This window comes from Podospora bellae-mahoneyi, chromosome 5 (assembly GCF_035222275.1).
Source record: "Podospora bellae-mahoneyi strain CBS 112042 chromosome 5, whole genome shotgun sequence".
Taxonomy (NCBI): Eukaryota; Fungi; Ascomycota; class Sordariomycetes; order Sordariales; family Podosporaceae; genus Podospora; species Podospora bellae-mahoneyi.
In genome coordinates this window covers 1588692-1606441 of record NC_085884.1, presented here as the reverse complement: position 1 = coordinate 1606441, position 17750 = coordinate 1588692, and the positions used below count along the sequence as shown (strand labels likewise).

The 17750-nt window shown below is 52.7% G+C and overlaps 6 protein-coding genes across 6 annotated transcripts; 3 read left to right on the top strand and 3 right to left on the bottom strand.

Annotated features, from left to right (window-relative positions):
- Positions 1-1471: 1471 nt before the first annotated feature.
- QC761_504310 (uncharacterized protein) lies at positions 1472-4135 on the bottom strand (the record flags this gene model as incomplete). Its single annotated transcript, XM_062879657.1, has 1 exon — positions 1472-4135. One exon carries the CDS (start codon positions 4133-4135, stop codon positions 1472-1474), a length of 2664 nt encoding a protein of 887 aa, XP_062730809.1.
- A 679-nt stretch (positions 4136-4814) lies between these two features.
- Positions 4815-6502, bottom strand: QC761_504300 (uncharacterized protein; the record flags this gene model as incomplete). Its single annotated transcript, XM_062879656.1, has 4 exons — positions 5920-6502; positions 5801-5855; positions 4931-5744; positions 4815-4864 (listed from the first exon to the last, which is right to left on the bottom strand). Exons 1-4 carry the CDS (start codon positions 6018-6020, stop codon positions 4815-4817), a joined length of 1020 nt encoding a protein of 339 aa, XP_062730808.1. The 5' UTR covers positions 6021-6502.
- Positions 6503-6668: 166 nt separating this feature from the next.
- On the top strand, positions 6669-9942 carry QC761_504290 (uncharacterized protein). The gene is made up of 3 exons (XM_062879655.1): positions 6669-8076; positions 8131-8497; positions 8559-9942. The coding sequence occupies exons 1-3, from the start codon at positions 7804-7806 to the stop codon at positions 9485-9487; spliced, it is 1569 nt and encodes a 522-aa protein (XP_062730807.1). The 5' UTR covers positions 6669-7803; the 3' UTR covers positions 9488-9942.
- Positions 9943-10263: 321 nt separating this feature from the next.
- Positions 10264-11541, bottom strand: QC761_504280 (uncharacterized protein; the record flags this gene model as incomplete). Its single annotated transcript, XM_062879654.1, has 1 exon — positions 10264-11541. The coding sequence occupies one exon, from the start codon at positions 11539-11541 to the stop codon at positions 10264-10266; it is 1278 nt and encodes a 425-aa protein (XP_062730806.1).
- A 569-nt stretch (positions 11542-12110) lies between these two features.
- Positions 12111-14413, top strand: QC761_504270 (uncharacterized protein). The gene is made up of 4 exons (XM_062879653.1): positions 12111-12752; positions 12815-12951; positions 13018-13458; positions 13516-14413. The coding sequence occupies exons 1-4, from the start codon at positions 12740-12742 to the stop codon at positions 13702-13704; spliced, it is 780 nt and encodes a 259-aa protein (XP_062730805.1). The 5' UTR covers positions 12111-12739; the 3' UTR covers positions 13705-14413.
- A 157-nt stretch (positions 14414-14570) lies between these two features.
- Positions 14571-17509, top strand: QC761_504260 (uncharacterized protein; the record flags this gene model as incomplete). The annotated part of the gene is made up of 3 exons (XM_062879652.1): positions 14571-15461; positions 15518-17342; positions 17376-17509. The coding sequence occupies exons 1-3, from the start codon at positions 15054-15056 to the stop codon at positions 17507-17509; spliced, it is 2367 nt and encodes a 788-aa protein (XP_062730804.1). The 5' UTR covers positions 14571-15053.
- Positions 17510-17750: the final 241 nt, after the last annotated feature.

The window sequence follows — 17750 nt, the reverse complement described above, 5'->3', positions numbered from 1 at the left end:
GGAGAGGGCTCTGGAGGTTGTTGAGTGTGAGGGGACAAAAAGAGGGAGAGAGCGGGAAAAGTAAAAGCATCGCATCCTCGACCAGGAGGACAAGATTCCACCCGTGACGACGTCGTCAATAATTGGGAGCCGGTGAATAGCGGGCCTGGGAGATAAGACAGTAGTTGCTCCTGAACAAGTCTACTTGCTCCATAATTGATGTGGTCTTACTAGCTGCTCTGGACGGTTGATAAATAAAATAAGACAATAGTTGCTCTTGAAGTGAACAGAAAACTCTGATAGCTCAATAATCGATGAGGTTTTACTGGCTGTCGGCGTCGACGATAACATCAGAGCGTGACCTAACCAGCAAGAGCTAGGATGCAAGAGCAATAACTGGAAAATTGTGTTTGGGAATCAGATGATATGGTGTAGAGATTTCGGGTGGAAAAGTATTTTTGCTCCCATTGCCCGGTGTTGATGCTTCCTACGTAAACAGGAGACTGGAAGCCTGCTGGCGCATCATGAATAAAGCCTAGAAAAGTGTAGGAGAAGACGAATGCTACTACTCAGACATCAAAGAAAAGTCGGTTGGCCTGATAATCCGTGATGTTCCACTGGCCATCGTTGTCTCGACATAAGAGCATCCCCCAAGCTGCCCACAGTTCGGATCACAAGAGCAAGTCGAAAAAGAGCTTGTTGTCAAAGCCATAACAATACTGACCGTGAGATCTGACGGCAAAATATCTATGCTCCCGCTACCAGACACAGACCGCAGGTTGTCATCAGGAGCAACTGTGATGAGTTGGTCTCTCTCTCTCCCCGGGGTTCAGGGGCTCAAGTTGTGATGAGAAGTTGTTGGGAAGAAAAGACCTTTCGTGTGAGATCTAGTAATAATTAAATACACAACACATGGCAAAAGTATAACTGGTAGCCCTGAGTAATGAATGCTCTTGTGTGCGAGTCACCACCGGTTTGTTTTGAGGTTTGTGGTCAACCCCTGAGTCTTGGCGTGTTGTGGTAAACAACAGACCTAGTTCAAAGTCAGCGGTCGGCTATGAGTATTTGCTGGGAGCGGATATGCTAGACTTTTCTGGGCAAGCGTTTCTGTATAGTTTATAAGAAGCTAGGATTGGGTTGGTCGGAGTTTGTTTTTGTATTAGGTTGACTGTCTACGGGCCTGCAGGCAGTGGTGATGATGGGAATGCAAATGAGAGTCAGATGTAGTGACATCTTTCAATGGCTACACTTGGATTCAACCGGGGAATATGACCTCTCGGGTGTCTGGCCTTTCTATTCGGTAGGTATAGTTTGGTCAGGCCACCAGATACGTCATCACAAGCCAAGCAATAGGTGCAAGATTCACAAAAGACAAACTTTCAAAGAAAACACACCAAATACATTGTACACCATGCTCCAGAGCATGCTAACTACCTACCTTGCCCCTAAACTCCTATTAACGAATTTCAAAACGTGCAAAAAAGAAAACAAATCACCCCACCTCCTTACCCTTCCCTTCATCCTCGTCCTCCTCCCCCTCACCTTTCCCCACCCCCTCAACAAACCCATTCCCAATCTCCAACCCACCTCCCAACCCCAAAACTACCCTCTCCCCCGGATTCCACCCCCCCCTCAACTCCCACAACCTCACCACCCCCCTCTGCCCAACCCTATGCACCCGCCCAAAAACCTGCCTCCCCTCCCTCCTCGTCCACGTCGGCCCCGTCAAAACCAAATACCCCGCCCTCTGCAGATTAAACCCCGTCCCACAAACCCCCGTCGGCGCAACCAGGACATTCGGCGCCGCGTTCCCCACCTCCAAAAACTTGTCAATCACCCTCTGACTCTCCAAACTAGTCATCCTCCCATGAACATAAACCGGCTTCACCCCTTCCGGCTTAGGGTTAGTAAGCCACAGAAACAGCAGAAGCGATTCCGCCTCGAGGGGGGAGAACAAAACCAGCTTTTTGCTGGAGGAGGACTCCCCTGGAATTTTGGTCTTGTCGTTGACCATCTGGGTGATGATGGAGGAGATGGTGGCGAGTTTTGGGGAGAGGAGGGTGAAGAAGGGGAGGTGAGGGAAGTAGGGAGTTTTGGAGGGGTTGCCGGAGGCGGTGGTGAGGAAGCTGGATACCTCCTCGGGGGAAAAGGTGAAATTTGCTGTGGTGCTGGCGATGGAGGGGAAGGTTCCGCATAACCGGAGTTTGAGTAGGAGGTCTGGGCCGGTGGTGGGGGGTTTGAGGTTTGCGGTGGGGGGGATGGTGGTGGAGGCGAGGGATTGGAGGGGGGGGATGTGGCATGAGGGAAGGGTGTGGTCGATGATGTTGACTTTGAGTTTGCCGAGGGAGGTTAGTTTGGTGGATTGGAAGGTGTCGGTTGCTAGGCGGCGGACCATCAATTGGGTGAGGAGCTTGTCGAGGCGGTGGTAGTATTCGTTGATTTTGGTTTGGGGAAAGGGAGATCCTTGGGTGGTGGAGGTAGTGTAGGAGTCGAAGAGCTTGATGCACTCGTCGAGGTGGGTGACGGTGGCGGATGATAAGGGGTGGTTGGGTTTGCTCCAGATTTGAGGTCGTTCGAGGAATTCAAGGGCAGGGCGGAGGTCGCAGGGGGAGTTCTCGAAGGGTGTGCCAGACACAAAATAAACCAGAGGAATGAGTCGCTTGTTATTGGTACTGGAGGTCCTAAGATGCTTCAGCCAGGCAGTGACGCGGTTGACCTCGCCAGAGGAGGCAGCGTATTGGTGAAACTCGTCCAGCATGACGATTCCGGGAGTGAAGGTGGTCTTGCTCTTGGCGAACTCGGCAACCAGCTTGTGGATTGACTCCGGAGAGACGATAATGACAAAGTCGCTCTGGGCTGTGGCATTACCACTCCGCAGAGACGCGAGCTCGGCAGAAGTTAACTTGGAGTCCTTGTCAGTCATGTGAATGTCAGTGCCGTAACCACGGACTCTGATGATCTTGCCGTCCAGTTTGGTCTTTGCGTCCTTGACCATGGGTCCGCAGTTTCTTGCCGGCGCAATAATGACATTGGGTCCATCGGGAAGGCGATCGGCCAGGTTTCTGGTAAGTTCGTTGTAGCAATAGCATTTGAACCCCATTTTCTGATCATAAGGGCAGGATCGAGCATCTTCTGAGTTCTTGGCGTTATGTTTCTTAGCCGGTCCTTTCTTGACAACTTTCCCCTTGGCCGATGGACTCCAAAACTCAGTAACATCAGCCTTACATCGCCGAAGGTTGTGAGCCAGAAGGAGCACACCAAACATCTCTTGTGTCTTTCCCAAACCTTGCTCATCCGCCAGAAACCCACCCCTGACATCATTCAGAACAAAATTGAGGAGATTGTAGACGCCCATGAGCTGGTAGTCGAACAAACCAACAGTCATGCCGGGAAGCTTTTTCACGGGAACACGGGTGCTGTGAGTGGCCGAGGACGCCTTGATGGCGAGCTGTCTCCTGTACTCCTCCGCATGGACGCCGAAGAATTCAAGACAAGAGTTCCATTCGTGTTCCGTGTCGCCATCATTATAGGCCCCGAGGCTGTCATCAATGACATCACGGTAGTTTGCGCCGTAATCCGGATCCTCGGTGGTAGTGATCTGGTAACTGTCCACATTTGGATCAGCCTTTTTGTCATGTTTCTCGGGAGAGGCATGAGGGCTCGAGATAATCGGTGATTCAGTGATTGCGATATAGGATGTTTCGGTAGCAGACACAATGCTCGTGGTAACGCTTCTCGGGGAGCTGGGCGGGGTGTTTTCAAAGAACCTGTCGGGAAGAAAATACCAAGGACTGATGACCTCGTGGGTATACTCTCTCTTAGACAGAAACCCCGGCTTAGGAAGACCGGTAGGATATTTGGCGTGGCGCTGACGGAACTTCATGTCCCAGTACTCGCTCTCTGTGATGAAGTCGAGCTCAAGAGCCATCTCAGGAAAGTCATCCCAGTCTGAGAAATTCGGCTGGTCAGGTTCCTCACGAGACTCCTTGGAGGGTGGTGTTACTGCTGACAAGACCGCTCTGTTGTATTCCTCCTCCCCGGTAGTATTGGATGGCTTGAGGGAGGAAGAGGGCTTGTCTGTGACGGGTGGTTTATCACTCCCTCCAATTCTCCAAAGATCATTTGGGAGATCTTCCACATCAGGTCGAAATTCCATCTCGACATACCGATCATCTTCTTCGCTACAAGCAATCTGAATCAGTAGTTGTTCCCAGTCAGATCTATATTCCAGATCCTTCTCCTCGCCATTCTGAATGACAAAGAGCTTGTGCAGGATGGGATCATAGCCAAGCTGTCGGTTCATCCAATTCTTGAGGCTTGCAAAAGACTTGGGTAAGGGTCCTTGTCCGGTTCTCGAGCTGTTCATAGTTGATATCTGCTGCAGTGTGTAACTGAAAGCATTCAACAGTCTTGTTGGATGTGTCATCGCGGTTAATAAGCAGAATGATGTTGTACAGCCTTATCCAGACAGGCACGGCTGCGTTGGTGGGCTTTGAGGTAGAAGCCATCGTTGTAAAGGGGGTCACTTCCAGAGTGAAAAAGAGTGGTAAAGAGGCTTGTGGTCTGAAAACCAACTGATATCATGATTTGCTTCGTTTTAATACAAATATTCACTGAATGAGGACTATACCGAACAATTCCAGTCCGAAAGAACCATGTTCATCTGCAATGGTGGCGAGCTGAAACAATCCAACTGGAGGCACCACCCAGAATGTCCTTGAGCTGGAGTCAAAGAACCCCCCACTAAGCCTTTGTGAGATTGTCCAAACAAAGGAAGCACCGTGCTTCTGTACTTAGTACCAGGCCGCAACATCTTTCTTATGGTCTTTTTACACTTAGTTCCGATACTTGAGATCAGGCGTCAGCCCAGGAATAGCATCCAACCCTACAGACATGGTCAGCATTGCCCGTGCAACGTCATTCTGGGACTGGAAGCGAGGTAGAAACTTACAGCCATCAATCTTCTCACGCACATGGAGAAGGCCTATGCATTTGTTTCCCGTGGTCAAGCTCTGAGACTTGAGCTGTGGGCACCTATCGCAATTAGAGTCCATGGCAATTTGCAAAGCATTGTCTTTCCAGCCAAAAACATAATCACCGTGATTTCCGAACCCAGTCTCGTCGCCCTGGCTCCAGACAAATGGCTGGCTGCCATCTTCGGGCCATAGGTCCTTTGCATTGAACTTGGATGTGTCCCAAATAACTTCAAAGAAGAGCTGTGGAATCTTGACGGGGTGAGATGCCGGGCATGGGCCATTGTTCTCGAAGGTACCAGATGCAGGGTAGGCAACATGTGCCATGTGGTCGGGCGTGTCGAGATTCTTGCCATCCCAGCAAGTTGGAAATCGGACATTTGACATGATTCCTGCCGGGCAAGGCCGCTTGGGCATATCGAGCGTCTCTCCAGTGCGGGTCAGAATGTTTTGCAGACATGTGTATGTAAGTTGTCGGAATCTCGAGGCTTCTTCGCGGGTGCGGTATTCTTGTTTGCCGATCAGCATTCGGAAACCAGGTCTGAAAGCCGTGACGGTGCCCGGCCCCCCACGGCCAGTGAAGAAGGGCGTGTAATAGACCGTCATGCCACCATTGGCAGCTTCAAACCCCATATTTGACTTTTGCGGCACCCGAATAAACGACCCATTCCGAGCACGGAAGTAGAGGATGGCTGTCCAGTAATTGGAAAAGTCGTCGGCGAAGGTGCAAGTGGTGCATGTCGCCTGAGAGGGAGGTGGTGTTGCTGGATTCATTGTGACGTTGAATGCATTCTACCAACTAGTCAGTCTTTGCTTTTATTCGGGGGGGGGTATCAGGACCAACATACGCCTCCGACGATTTGGTGAAGGTGTGGAGATGGAGCCATTCCAGGATTGACCAAGCTAAGGGGTACAGATTCGTGGTCAGTCGGGGATCGTTAGGTATTCAATGAAACGAGGGGCTCACGGGTCAAGTCGCTCAACCACGAGCTGCGAGCATGAGAAGCGTAGCAGGGCGCTTGCCGTCGACGCTGTCAGCGCCACGGCTGCAAGGAAACGTATGTGCATGCTGGAGGTGTCGTGACTCAGTATCTGTGGTTGTCGATATCAACAACGACAAGAATGAAATAGTCGGAAGGCATGGCTAAATGTCATGGCCAAGGGGGCAAAGTTTGGTGATGTCGCCGCTGGAGGTGTGCTGGATTCATTTGAAATTTTTGGCTGATCTTGTCTATTTTGGAGGTCAATATAGAGAGGTCGTCTAACTTGGAGCCGGTACACCAAGGCCAGTCATCTGATTGATGGATAAGTTGGTCGGCATGGCTGCTGCCGCATTGCTTCTCGGCACTGGGGAGTACCGGCAAATGAGTCCAGGAAGAAATAGATTCATAGCAAATGGGGCTGATAATTGCTTGCATATAGTTGCCTGTCCGGATCCCGGATCTGTGCCGAAACTTGGGTGAGCTTGGTTCGCCAATTGTGGTCTATTTCGTAAGCTTGGAGATCATGAAAAGACAAGACAAACCTGAACAAAACGTCCAAAGCTTATTAATTGGAAATAAATGTGGTTTGTGCGTTTGTACGAGCGTGCCTGCCTGAGAGGTTGAGAACTCCTTCCCAACTTCAAGCTTTCAGATAGGCAGCAGTCCATGATTGGGTCGGCTGTATGGAGCGGAACTTTCCGCACACACATCTGCTCTTGAATATTTCTACACTGTCGTTTTCATTTTCCGTGGTCTATTTTCCAAGCAACATCACACAGGCCACGAGATATCACGACGTTGACGACCTCGAGAGATCAACTCGACTAATACAGTCAAGTCAACAGCCGGTTGGCAGCTGCCCACCTGAGATACGATCACCAACCTCCACTACACAGTCCAAAAAATCCCCCTTATGCGCAAGATTGCAATCCTTCATTAAACATCGTGTTCGGTATGCACACGATGCACACGCCGTCGAGAATTCGTCGCAGCAATATCCCAATTGGTCGTGCTGCATCCAAGACCTCACTAATTAATGGCCTGTGCGTGAACACCTCGCAGAACGCCAAGCCATTTGGACACCACGCTTACGGAAAAAGCACAGATGCTCATCACCGACCACAGTTGCCCTACAGCGTGTGATTCATCCCAAGACGAAACGTTGAACTGTCACTCGTTGGATCGCCGCCGTTGTCGTTGCATTAACGTTCCCGCTGTCATCCACCTCCAACGATGTTCGAGAACAGAGCCTCCCCAAAGATCCAGGGGTAATAAACGGGCAATGTGAGACGAGAGTCCAAGCTCCGACACTTACACGCCCTGCCCCGTGCTCCACCACACCCTTTCTTTCTGGGGAACATCGCGCACAGCATTGGCGGCCCGCGAATACGCACCTGTGGAGTTGGTGTCGTGCTTGGTGGGACGCCTGTCCTTGTCATTTGCAATCTTTGCTTCCATTTGTCCTCAACCCTGCAAACAGCTACGTAAATCACGCAGGAATCGGGTCAAGGTAGCTACAGAAGGGGACTTTTTTGAGGGGGGAGGGGTGATGGTATGCTACATACCATGTATCGATCGTCCGGCTGCTGTGGGATCGCCATCAATCGTCTCGTTTTTTTGTTCGCCGTCCTCGGGTTGTGGGAGAGTCCGGGGAATCCATGATATGAACGGCTCACCCAATATCTCGGGCAGCCATCCCGCCTTGCCCCAGATTTTTTTCCCCGGACTGGCTTTCTCTTGTTGCACCCCACCCACTGGCAGATGAGGCAGCCGTTGAGCGGAACCGCCGTCGTCGGGTAGTTTGTTGTTGTTGCTGTCCTTGCCGTTGCCAGCGCCATCTTCTGCGAAGCTGGCGTGCTGCGACTCTGATGTCGCACTTTACCGCCACCATAACGACGACCGACTTGACGTCATATTCCCATGAGCCCACGACAACGCATGGCTCGACCAAGGTAGCACGGGGTGAGGCGGAAACGCCAGGGTTCAAGGTCAAGCAGACGGTGGATTATGGGCACCAGATCAACTTTACCATTTGGTTTTTGACTGCCTTGTCGGCGGCCTTTCTGGCACTGAGGGTGTACTCCAAGTCTTTGAGGCATCGAGGGTTGTGGTGGGATGATCATGTTCTTATCGCTTCGTGGGTGAGTGATGTCCTTTCCTATCCCCTACCCAGCAGCTATCTGACAATGCCACAGATAGCACTTGCCTTGTCTTGTGCCTTCGTCTCCGTCTCTGTCACCTACGGTTTTGGTCGGTCACTCTCGCTCTTCAACTTCAAGAACCTCAACATCTATCTGTTATACTGCAACTTGGCCGGCACCTTCTCCATCTTAGCCGCTTGTTGGAGCAAGACCTCGTTTGCCATCACCATCTTGCGCATATCAAACGGGTGGATGAAGTGGCTGGTCTGGTTCATCATCGTGACGGTTAACCTCTCGCTCGGGGTGGCGATTGCGCTCACGTGGGGGCAGTGCACGCCAATTGCAAAGATCTGGCAGCCAAATCTGGAGGGAAGTTGCTGGTCCAAGCATTACCAGGTTAGGTATAACATCTTTACAGCCAGTAAGTCGAGTCTCCGATTGCACCAAAAGAAGGGACTTACGTTTGGCTGACATGCTTTCAGTTTACTCTGGCGCAATGGATATTGTTCTCGCCTTGCTCCCCTGGAGGATCATCTGGAAGCTCACCATGAACAAGAAGGAGAAGTTTGGCGTCCTCGTCGCCATGAGCATGGGTGTTTTTGCCGGCGTCACCTCCATCATCAAGATAACACAGCTTCCCTCCATCTCCGACGCGTCGTTTACCGAGTCCACGACCCAGCTCGCCATTCTGGCCGCAGCCGAGGGCGCAATCACCATCGTTGCCGCTTCGATTCCTATACTCCGCGCTCTGCTCAAGCACAACGGGCCCCCGCCCGGCCCGGCAGAGTTTTATCACGATATTTACACCGGTTCTTCCAACGCGCAGGGCACAGGTCGCAGCTCGACGGTCATCAGCTCCCAGGGACATCGTCGCAATGAATCCAGTTGGAGCCGGGCGAGTCGAGTCAGCAGTAACAAAGAAACCAATGTCGGAGGTTCTTCTGGGAGGCCAGGGAGCAGGTCAGGGTCCGTCATCAGGTTGTCACGACTGTCGAGATTTAGTAGGTTCAGTGCTGGGATGTTTAACCCAAATGGGTACCCCAGTGGGAGCAGGGGGTCGTCGATACGGGGCTCCATGTCGAGGAGCAGGAGTAGGATACGATCGAGGAACCAGAGCACGAATTCTTTTGGGAGTGTCGAGGCTGGGGATGAATTTGAGCCGCCGCCTGGGAAGATCATCCAGACGGAAGAGGTCAGCGTGGAGTATGAAGTGAATGACAGGATAGGGATGCCGAGTGTGCCGTTGTCAAATAGGCCGATGCCGGATGATCTGCCGGATCTGCCTATGCCAGCGACAGTGCAGATCACTACGGCAGAGGTGCAAAAGCAGACGTTACATCATTATCATCAAAGGATGGACTCTGTGCCGAGTGATAGGCAGTGGATGGGGGCAGCGGGGAGAATTGTGTAGGTTCGCATGGGGCATGAGTTTCGGGGTCTTCGTTTTGGTTTCGGGTTGGGAACGGTTGGTAAGGGAAGGTTTGGAGCATCTTGCATTCGTCTTGGTCGTTCATTCTTTTTCGTTTTGGGTGCTGACGGTCATGACCTTGGAATACCCGGTTTATTCATGTTGCGAGCGTTGATTATGTGTAGCGTTGAGGTTTGGGATGGGGTCGCCTGTTCAAAATATTATGTCGTTTAATCAATGATGTTTCTTTCCTGTTGCCTGCGACTTTTGCGCGGACTGTCCTGGCATTGAACTGGCAGCTGTTCTTGTATCAGATAGTACGAGGTTCCTGTGAACCCAAAGCTTTGAGACCAGTCCGCTGGTTATGAACATGATGATGAAAATAAAATCAATTATCAGATAATGAACTTGGTGAGGTCGATTGCCGAGGTAGTCAATAATAGACTGTGAGAAGAAAAAAGGGCAAAACACTTACCGGCGTTGGCCGGTTACGAAAACCCAGGTTTTAACAAGAATCGAACGGTGGACGTCTCGGGGCTACGGGGCTACGGTGAGCCTCGGCGGGGGACAGCCCCAATACCCTGACCACTTGACCACGAGGGTTTTGTGGAGGGTACTGGGGCTGGTTGAATGATGTGTTTTTGACCTGGTATATTAACCATGGTTCTGCCCCTGTGGACCGCGACTGTCTTTGCATCATTACTGTCACCAACCTTTTCTCCAACTCGCCATTGACTTTTCCAACTCAGGTAAATTTAACATTCTAACCAAACTCTATCTCACAACCTCCCCTCCTTTACCAACCCCTCCCTCACCCTCTCATACCTCTCCTCAGCATCCCTCTCCGAATCAAAATCCAGTATCCACCCCTCCCGCTTCAAATGCAACACCTCCGGCTCCTTCCAAATAACATCCCAATCCGCCTTATGCCACTGCTCCCTCGTCGTAACCCCAGTCTTTTGCACCCGATGCACCCGCTCATACCTCAAACCCTCCCACACCCTCACCGCCTCCTTCACCTTTGTCCCATCCCCCTTGATCCTATCAAGACAAACCGCCAGCACCACCCCATCCTCCATAGCCTGACTTGCCCCCTGAATCGACGTCGGCAAAAAAGGGTGCGCCGCGTCCCCGACAAGTATCGTCCTCCCCTCCGGTGAGACAAACGTAGGCAAGGGATCGCGAAAGACAAGCTTATAGTCAAACAGTCTCTCCTCGGGAGTAGCCTTGACCAGTTCCTTCACGACCGGATCCCAGTTTTGGAGGAGCGAAAGCGCGGCTGGTTTCGAACCGGGGAATTGCCATGATTCGGATATGTCGGATGTGTCGACGTGAGTGCACACCCAGGAGATTTCTTTGCCGTTCTTGATGCTCGCCGCTAAAAAATGGACGTCGGTGCCGATCCAGGCGTTGTGGGTGTCGCCTCTTGAGACGAGGTGGGAGGTTAAAGGGGAAGAAAAAAAAGAAGGGGGGGTGGGGAACCAAGACCGGAAGACGGCGTAGCCTGAGGGGAGGGGGTGGTCTTCTTCACCAAGGATGAGGGTTCTGGCTTTGGAACGGATGCCTTCGGCTGCGATGACGAGGTCTGCGGTGTGAGCTTCCCCTGAGGAGGTGACAACCCCTGCGTGGGACGGGGTTTCAAAGTATTTTGTCACTGTCACCCCCAACCGGATGGGGATCCCGAGGGAGAGGGCGTGGGAGTAGACTAAAGAGTGGATTTCCCCTCTGTGGCCGTTTATTCTCTCACCCCAGGCGAGGTGTTCTTCTTTGAAGGATTGGGTTGTCACAAAACGGCCGGAGGAGTCGTGGAAGTGGACTTGGTCGGCTTTGTGGATGATGGGGGAGAGGAGGTCGGGGAGGTTGCCCCAGTTGGTGAAGATGCGGGAGGAGTTTTGGCCAAAGGAGATTATGTCGCCTAGGGGGGAGAGGGAGGGGGATTTTTCGAAGAGGACGAGGTTGGTGAGGCCTTTGCGGTGGCATTCGATTGCGGCGGTGAGGCCGGCGAAACCGGCGCCGATGATGATGATGGAGAGCGGGGGGGAGGAGGGGGGTGTCATGTTGGGGATGGTCCATTTTCAAGTGGAGATGAGGGAAGGATGGTGGTTTTAAGAGCAGTGATTGCTGACATTATACCTTGGTGATGGATGGGCTAATTAACAAGTACCGAGAGATGGTGCTGGACATTGCAACTGCATGTTATTACCCCGCATGAGATTGGGTTGGATCACCACTCAGTGCCTCGAGTTGGAGTCTGTCGGCGCCGGGTATTGATTTGCAGAAGCACGTCAGTCGGGATGTGAGCAAAAGCCAGAGAAGACTTTGATATGACCAGATTTCTGCCCTTCTGTTATCATACTGTGGTTGTTAAAGCCTAGAGGGCAGCCCTGTACCTTTGCCATACATCCCCCCACATGTGACGGTCCAGACTATGATACCAGTATATGATGCATCTTAGACTACTTGTAAAATCAAGACCTAGTCTGGTTGACCGTTAGGCCAACAGCTTCGACGTCGTTGTTGGCGGAGCCCGGGCAGGTCACGTGCGGCTGCAACCAAAGCGGTGCGATTCTGACTGCCGTTGCAATTCGGGGAATTGATTGGCTCTGACGGGCCAGGCCGGACAGGGATCGACGCCAGCAAGGCCGAGCTCCCCACCTTTTCTTTCCAGCCACGCGCCTCATGCGAACGTTTTCAACCACATCAGCCTTGAACGCCCTGAGCCACCATCAAGTTTGATACCTCTAACTTTTGCGCAAACGTCGTCTTTCGCTGCTCTCTCTCTCTCTCTCTCTCTCTCTCCCCCCCTCTCTCTCGCTCTGTCTTGTGTCTACTTTTTGCTCTTGCTACCCTGTTCCTTTTTCTTCCTCTTTCCTTTGTCTAGTAGGTATACTTGTCCCGACGCCCCGACGCCCATCATCCCAGTGCCTTCATTTTCCCCAGAGGGTCCACCAAGCAGCCTCGAAAGACATCTTCTCCACCCACACACACAATCCTTCCCTCTTTGGCCTTGTCACTGGCCCATCGCGACGACGACACACAGCGCGCGCTCCACAGCACAGCGCCTCTCTCTCAATCGCAGAGCTCAGTTTTACCTTTGATCCAAGCTCAAGATCTCAGCGCTGTCTTTTTTCGTCTCGTTCCTCTGTCTGCCGCTGGCCTTTCCGCAAAACCACGTCACGCGACACCTGATCTTCTTCCATTCTTCCATCCCCAACCTCCAAAGCATCAATTGATGCGCCTTGCGACACCGACACAATGTCAGCACCATGTACGAATATTCAGGAGCTTTTCCACCCATGCCGCTCTTTTTGCTGACCCGTTTGCTTCCAGTGACGGATGAGGAGACCACAGAGTACAGCCGAATCATTGACGGCATCCTTGCCGCCGCCGACCTCCAGACAGTTACCAGGAAAAAGATTCGCCAAGGACTAGAGGCTGCGATTGAGAAGGATCTGAGCGATCAAAAAGTGCGTTTACTCCTGGTCCCGGCGCAAAAGCTGGCACTGGTTTCTAACTTTGTGTCCCTCCACTAGGAAGCAATCAAGAAGCTCATAGAAGCGCGTTTCGACGCCGTATCCGCCAACAATGCCGATGCAACGCCTCCCGAAACGAATGGTTATTCTCCAGAGGATGGAGGCGAGGATGGAGAGATCCAAGTCTCGCTGCAGCCAGCCAAGAAAAAGGTGAAGCGCGAGAGCTCCAGTGAGGATGCCGACCGTCGCCTCGCCGCCGAACTTCAGGCTCAAGAGAACGCACTTTCAAGAGCCCGTGTCACGCGCGGAGCTGGCACCACGAAACCAAAAGCAAAGCCTAAGGCCAAGGCTGCCAAGAAAAAGAGCGCCAAACGCGTGAGGTCCGATGATGACAGCGAGGTCGAGGACGGCGAGGAAAAGCCAAAGAGAAAAGCCGGAGGAGGCTTTCAAAAGCCGTTTAATCTCAGCGAGGCTCTTGCGGATGTGTGTGGCGAGCCACAGGTACGTTCCTTGCTTCCGCTACCCCTCGTAGGTCCCCCACATTAACGAATAAAACAGTTGTCTCGCCCACAGGTGGTCAAGAAGCTCTGGGACCATATCAAAGCCAACGAGCTCCAGGACCCCAACGACAAACGCAACATTAACTGTGACGAAAAGCTGAGGGCTGTCTTCAGGCAGGACAAGATCAACATGTTCTCCATGAACAAGCTCTTGGGCAGCCAGCTCTACCCCATCGAGGAGGCCTAGAGGCGGATATGTTTTGGATTTTTTCTTTTCCTTGTGAGGCAGGCGGGGCGCGCATAGCATATCGTCCTGAGATTGATCTTATTTCTCTTGGCTCAGGATTTATGCCTCGTTTATGGCTGGCATGGATACGGTTGGGCGTCTCGTGTTTATTTTACGGCATATTTCAGTCTTTTTTCTTTTTTACCCCGGACGACTTCGATCTTGGCCTGTGCTTTACTCGTCAGAGGGTTGGCTCACTGGATTCTGAAGGTTGAATGGGACACAGCAGGCATAGGATGGTTAACGGATTGGAGCACAAATACTTTTTCCGGCGTCGTATGGATCTGGCGCTTGGCTCACATTCCATGGTCTTTGTTTACACCCCTTCGAGCCTGATTTTCTATGATTTGTTGAAGCGGAAAATAGCGACAGTTCAGCGGGACAAGCTTGGGGATCGCATGGGTACTTTTGGACGTGGTAAAAACGTCTGGGCCGGGTGTGTCTGAGTGGAACAACCGTTGAACTGTGTGGGGGGTTTGTTGCCACCATTAGTAGGGTCAATGGCCAGCAAGGAGCAGGGAGGTGCTCTGAACATTGGCCATCTTGTTTACATGAATTACCATAGTGCTAATGTTGGAAGCGGTTGGCTTGAACAAACAGAGGATATTGATGTTCATTATCGGCAGGGTGCATTTCTGTGATATGGCGGCTGTACAAGTGCCACACCACACCAGCAATGATGTTGCTGTGCCATGCCCTGGGACTCCCTCCTCTTGGTTCATCTGAATAGATATGATTAATACCTGCAGGCTGCAGGAGTGGGAGTGACTCTGCAAGGCTGAACTCCAGTCTTCCCCCAGATTACACTACCAAGGCTGTGGTTGGGTGAAGCTTTCAGAGGCAGAGACCAGGCGAGTGACACATTCGCCGACGGTGGTTGGGGCCAATCAGAAGGCCAGCCAAACGCCGGTTAGATCCGTTTGAGACCCGCTTGGCGGGGCACCCCTCCAATGACGCCAATGAAACCCCAAAAAGTTGAGCAAACGTGGAATCTGCGGGAAGCTTTGAAATGCATGAAGCTCTCCTCGCCGCCGGCCTTCAAAGTACTCGCCCCCCCACTGTCTCTCTGTTTTGATTCTCGAACTCGACCTGCATACCATCTCGTCGTGATTGCGATTGCCTTCCTGCTCTTCTCCTGCACCTACTTTGTACCTCTCCGCTCCATATCTAAAGCAGAACAGCACCAGCTCCGATAGACATCCGGCCTGGAAGACCCCGCGATTTCCAGATATCTGTCGCAGCGAGTCAAGCTCCAGACACCGATTAGAACCACCCTCGATCTAATCCTTATAGACATCTACCAGACCGATATGGCTGACGGAGCTGCTTCTACTGGCGATAACCGGGCACCCAGCGGACCTAGAGGCGACGGCAACAGAGGCAGAGGCAGAGGTCGTGGTGGTAGGGGCCGTGGGAGGGGAGACCACTCTCACGGTAGAGGGCGTGGTAGTGGAGGAGGACGAGGAGGAGGCGCCGGACACCACCGTTCTGGAAACACGGCCACCACAGATCCAGCTTCGCAGGAACCAAAGAAGGCCCCCAACTTCAAAAAGACCGAAGCTCTAGACGGCCAGGCCGACGACAATGCCGAAACTTGCTTCATTTGCGCCAACCCCATCACCCATTTCTCTGTTGCTCCCTGCAACCACACCACATGTCACATCTGTTCTTTGCGGTTGAGAGCGCTCTACAAGAGCAAGGATTGTCCCCATTGCAGGGTGAGAAGCGCTAGCGTGGATGATTTGGGAGAACATGAGCTAACCTACCTACGCAGACATCATCGCCATATGTTATCTTCACCGACGACGGAACCAAGCGCTTCGAGGACTACACGGCCAAGGACATCACCAGCACAGATGACAACATTGGTATCAAATACGCCGGGGAGGAGATTGTGGGAGATACCATTCTTTTGCTGAGGTTCAATTGCCCGGATTCCGAGTGCGACTTTGCTGGTCTGGGCTGGCAGGACCTGCATCAACACGTCCGCAATGTGCACCACATGAAGATGTGCGACTTGTGCACACGGAACAAGAAGGTCTTTACACATGAGCATGAACTGTTTGCAGACAAGCAGCTCACCGAGCATATGCGCCATGGCGACGACAAGCCCGGCGCGGCCGACCAGACCGGCTTCAGGGGACATCCGCTGTGCGGCTTCTGCGGAGCTAGGTTCTACGATAGCGACAAGTTGTATGAGCATTGCCGCAACAAGCACGAGCGGTGTTTCTTGTGTGATAGGAGAGATTCAAGGCAGCCGCATTATTTCCTCGACTACGACGCACTTGAGCAGCATTTCAAGAAGGATCACTTTCTTTGCAACGATCGGGAATGTCTGGAGAAGAAATTTGTTGTGTTCGAGTCTGAAATGGATCTCAAGGCCCATCAGCTTTCTGAGCATGGTGGGTCTGTAGGAAGCGGTAGAGATGCGAGGAGGGTAGACATGTCCAACTTTGACTTGCGCCAGAGATATGAGCAGGAGAGAGGGGCTTCCAGGGGCGGAAGAAATCAAGAGCGTCGGCGTGCGCCCGACCCTGCCAACACGCCGATACCTGCCAGCTCCGCCCAGCCTCTGCGAAGAGATGAGATTGCCTTTCAGCGTCAGATGGCGATACAATCCGGCGCTGCTAACCGGGCACCGCCACCTGGCCCTGCTCCCGGCCCGTCTCGACCACCACCTCCAGCCATCGCAGCCGCTCGTGCGGCTGCCGCTGCCACCACCGCACCCATCGACGCCATGGAAAACCTCTCCATAACCGACTGGTCATCTCTCACCCAGGAACAACGTGCCAGCTTGGCCCGCCACAACGCTGTTGTCGAGCGCGCGTCTAATCTCCTTGGCAACAACGAGAACAAGATTGCCACTTTTAGACAATACATCTCCAACTACAACCGCGGAAGCATGAACCCAACCCAGCTCATCGACGCCTTTGCTTCGTTGTTTGCCGACACCTCCTCCGACACGGCGTTGGGGACCCTGGTGAGGGAAGTAGCAGAGTTGTTTGAAGACAAGAAGAAGGGAGAGGCTCTCCGTGCGGCGTGGCAGAACAGGAGGGCGAGAACGCAGGATAGGGAGGAGGAGTATCCTTCCCTTCCGGGATTGGGGGGCATGCACGGCGCTACTACCTCGACGACGGGGTGGGCGACGGCTGCGGCGCCGACGAGAGTCACGCTTCATAACAATGGCGCTGCTGCTAACTCGAACCGGGTGTTGAAACTGAAGAATAGCACTAGGAGAGGGAGTGTGGGTAACGCGTCGGTGATGTCTTTTGCTTCGGCGTCGAGCGGTGGGGGGGGTAGGGGTGTTGCTGCTTCCTCGGCAGCTGCGTTTCCTGCTCTTCCTTCTGCGTCGAGACCTGCGCCGGCACAGCCAAGTTGGACTGCTGGGGGGAGCAGCGCACCTCCGGCACCAAAGACCACGACTGCTAGTCACGTTGGGACGGGAGCGGTGAAGAGGGGGCCGCCGCCGCAGACGAACAGTAGTGATGCTTTTCCTGCTTTACCTGCTGCTCCGAAGCCAAAGACGACTATTTTTGGGTATGGGAGGGGGGTGGTGAGGAGGGATTTTGGGGTGAGTAGGGATACGGGGTTTAGCTGGGGTGGTGGTGGTGGTGGTGGTGGTGGTGGTGGTGGTGGTGGTGCGGCAAGTGGAAGTGGAAACGCGGGAGGGGCAGGTGAGGTGCAACAGCAGCAGGATGGTGGGCAGGGAGGGCAGGGGGGTAAGGGGAAGAAGGGGAAGAAGCAGGTTTTGGCTCATTGGGGCTGAGATCAGGTTGTAGGGAGGGGGAGTTGTAAAGAGGTTAATATGAGGTTGACATTGCATATGGGGTTGTTTATGGTATGTGTGTGTGTAGCGTTTTTGCATCTGCAAGATAAAAACAACAACCATTTTGTCTTGTTTTATGTGACCACCACCTAGTTGCTTCTGATATTCGGATACATATACATGGTCGTTGATATAGTATGTTTCTTTATAAGCAACAAACTTGATCAACTCTAAAAATCAA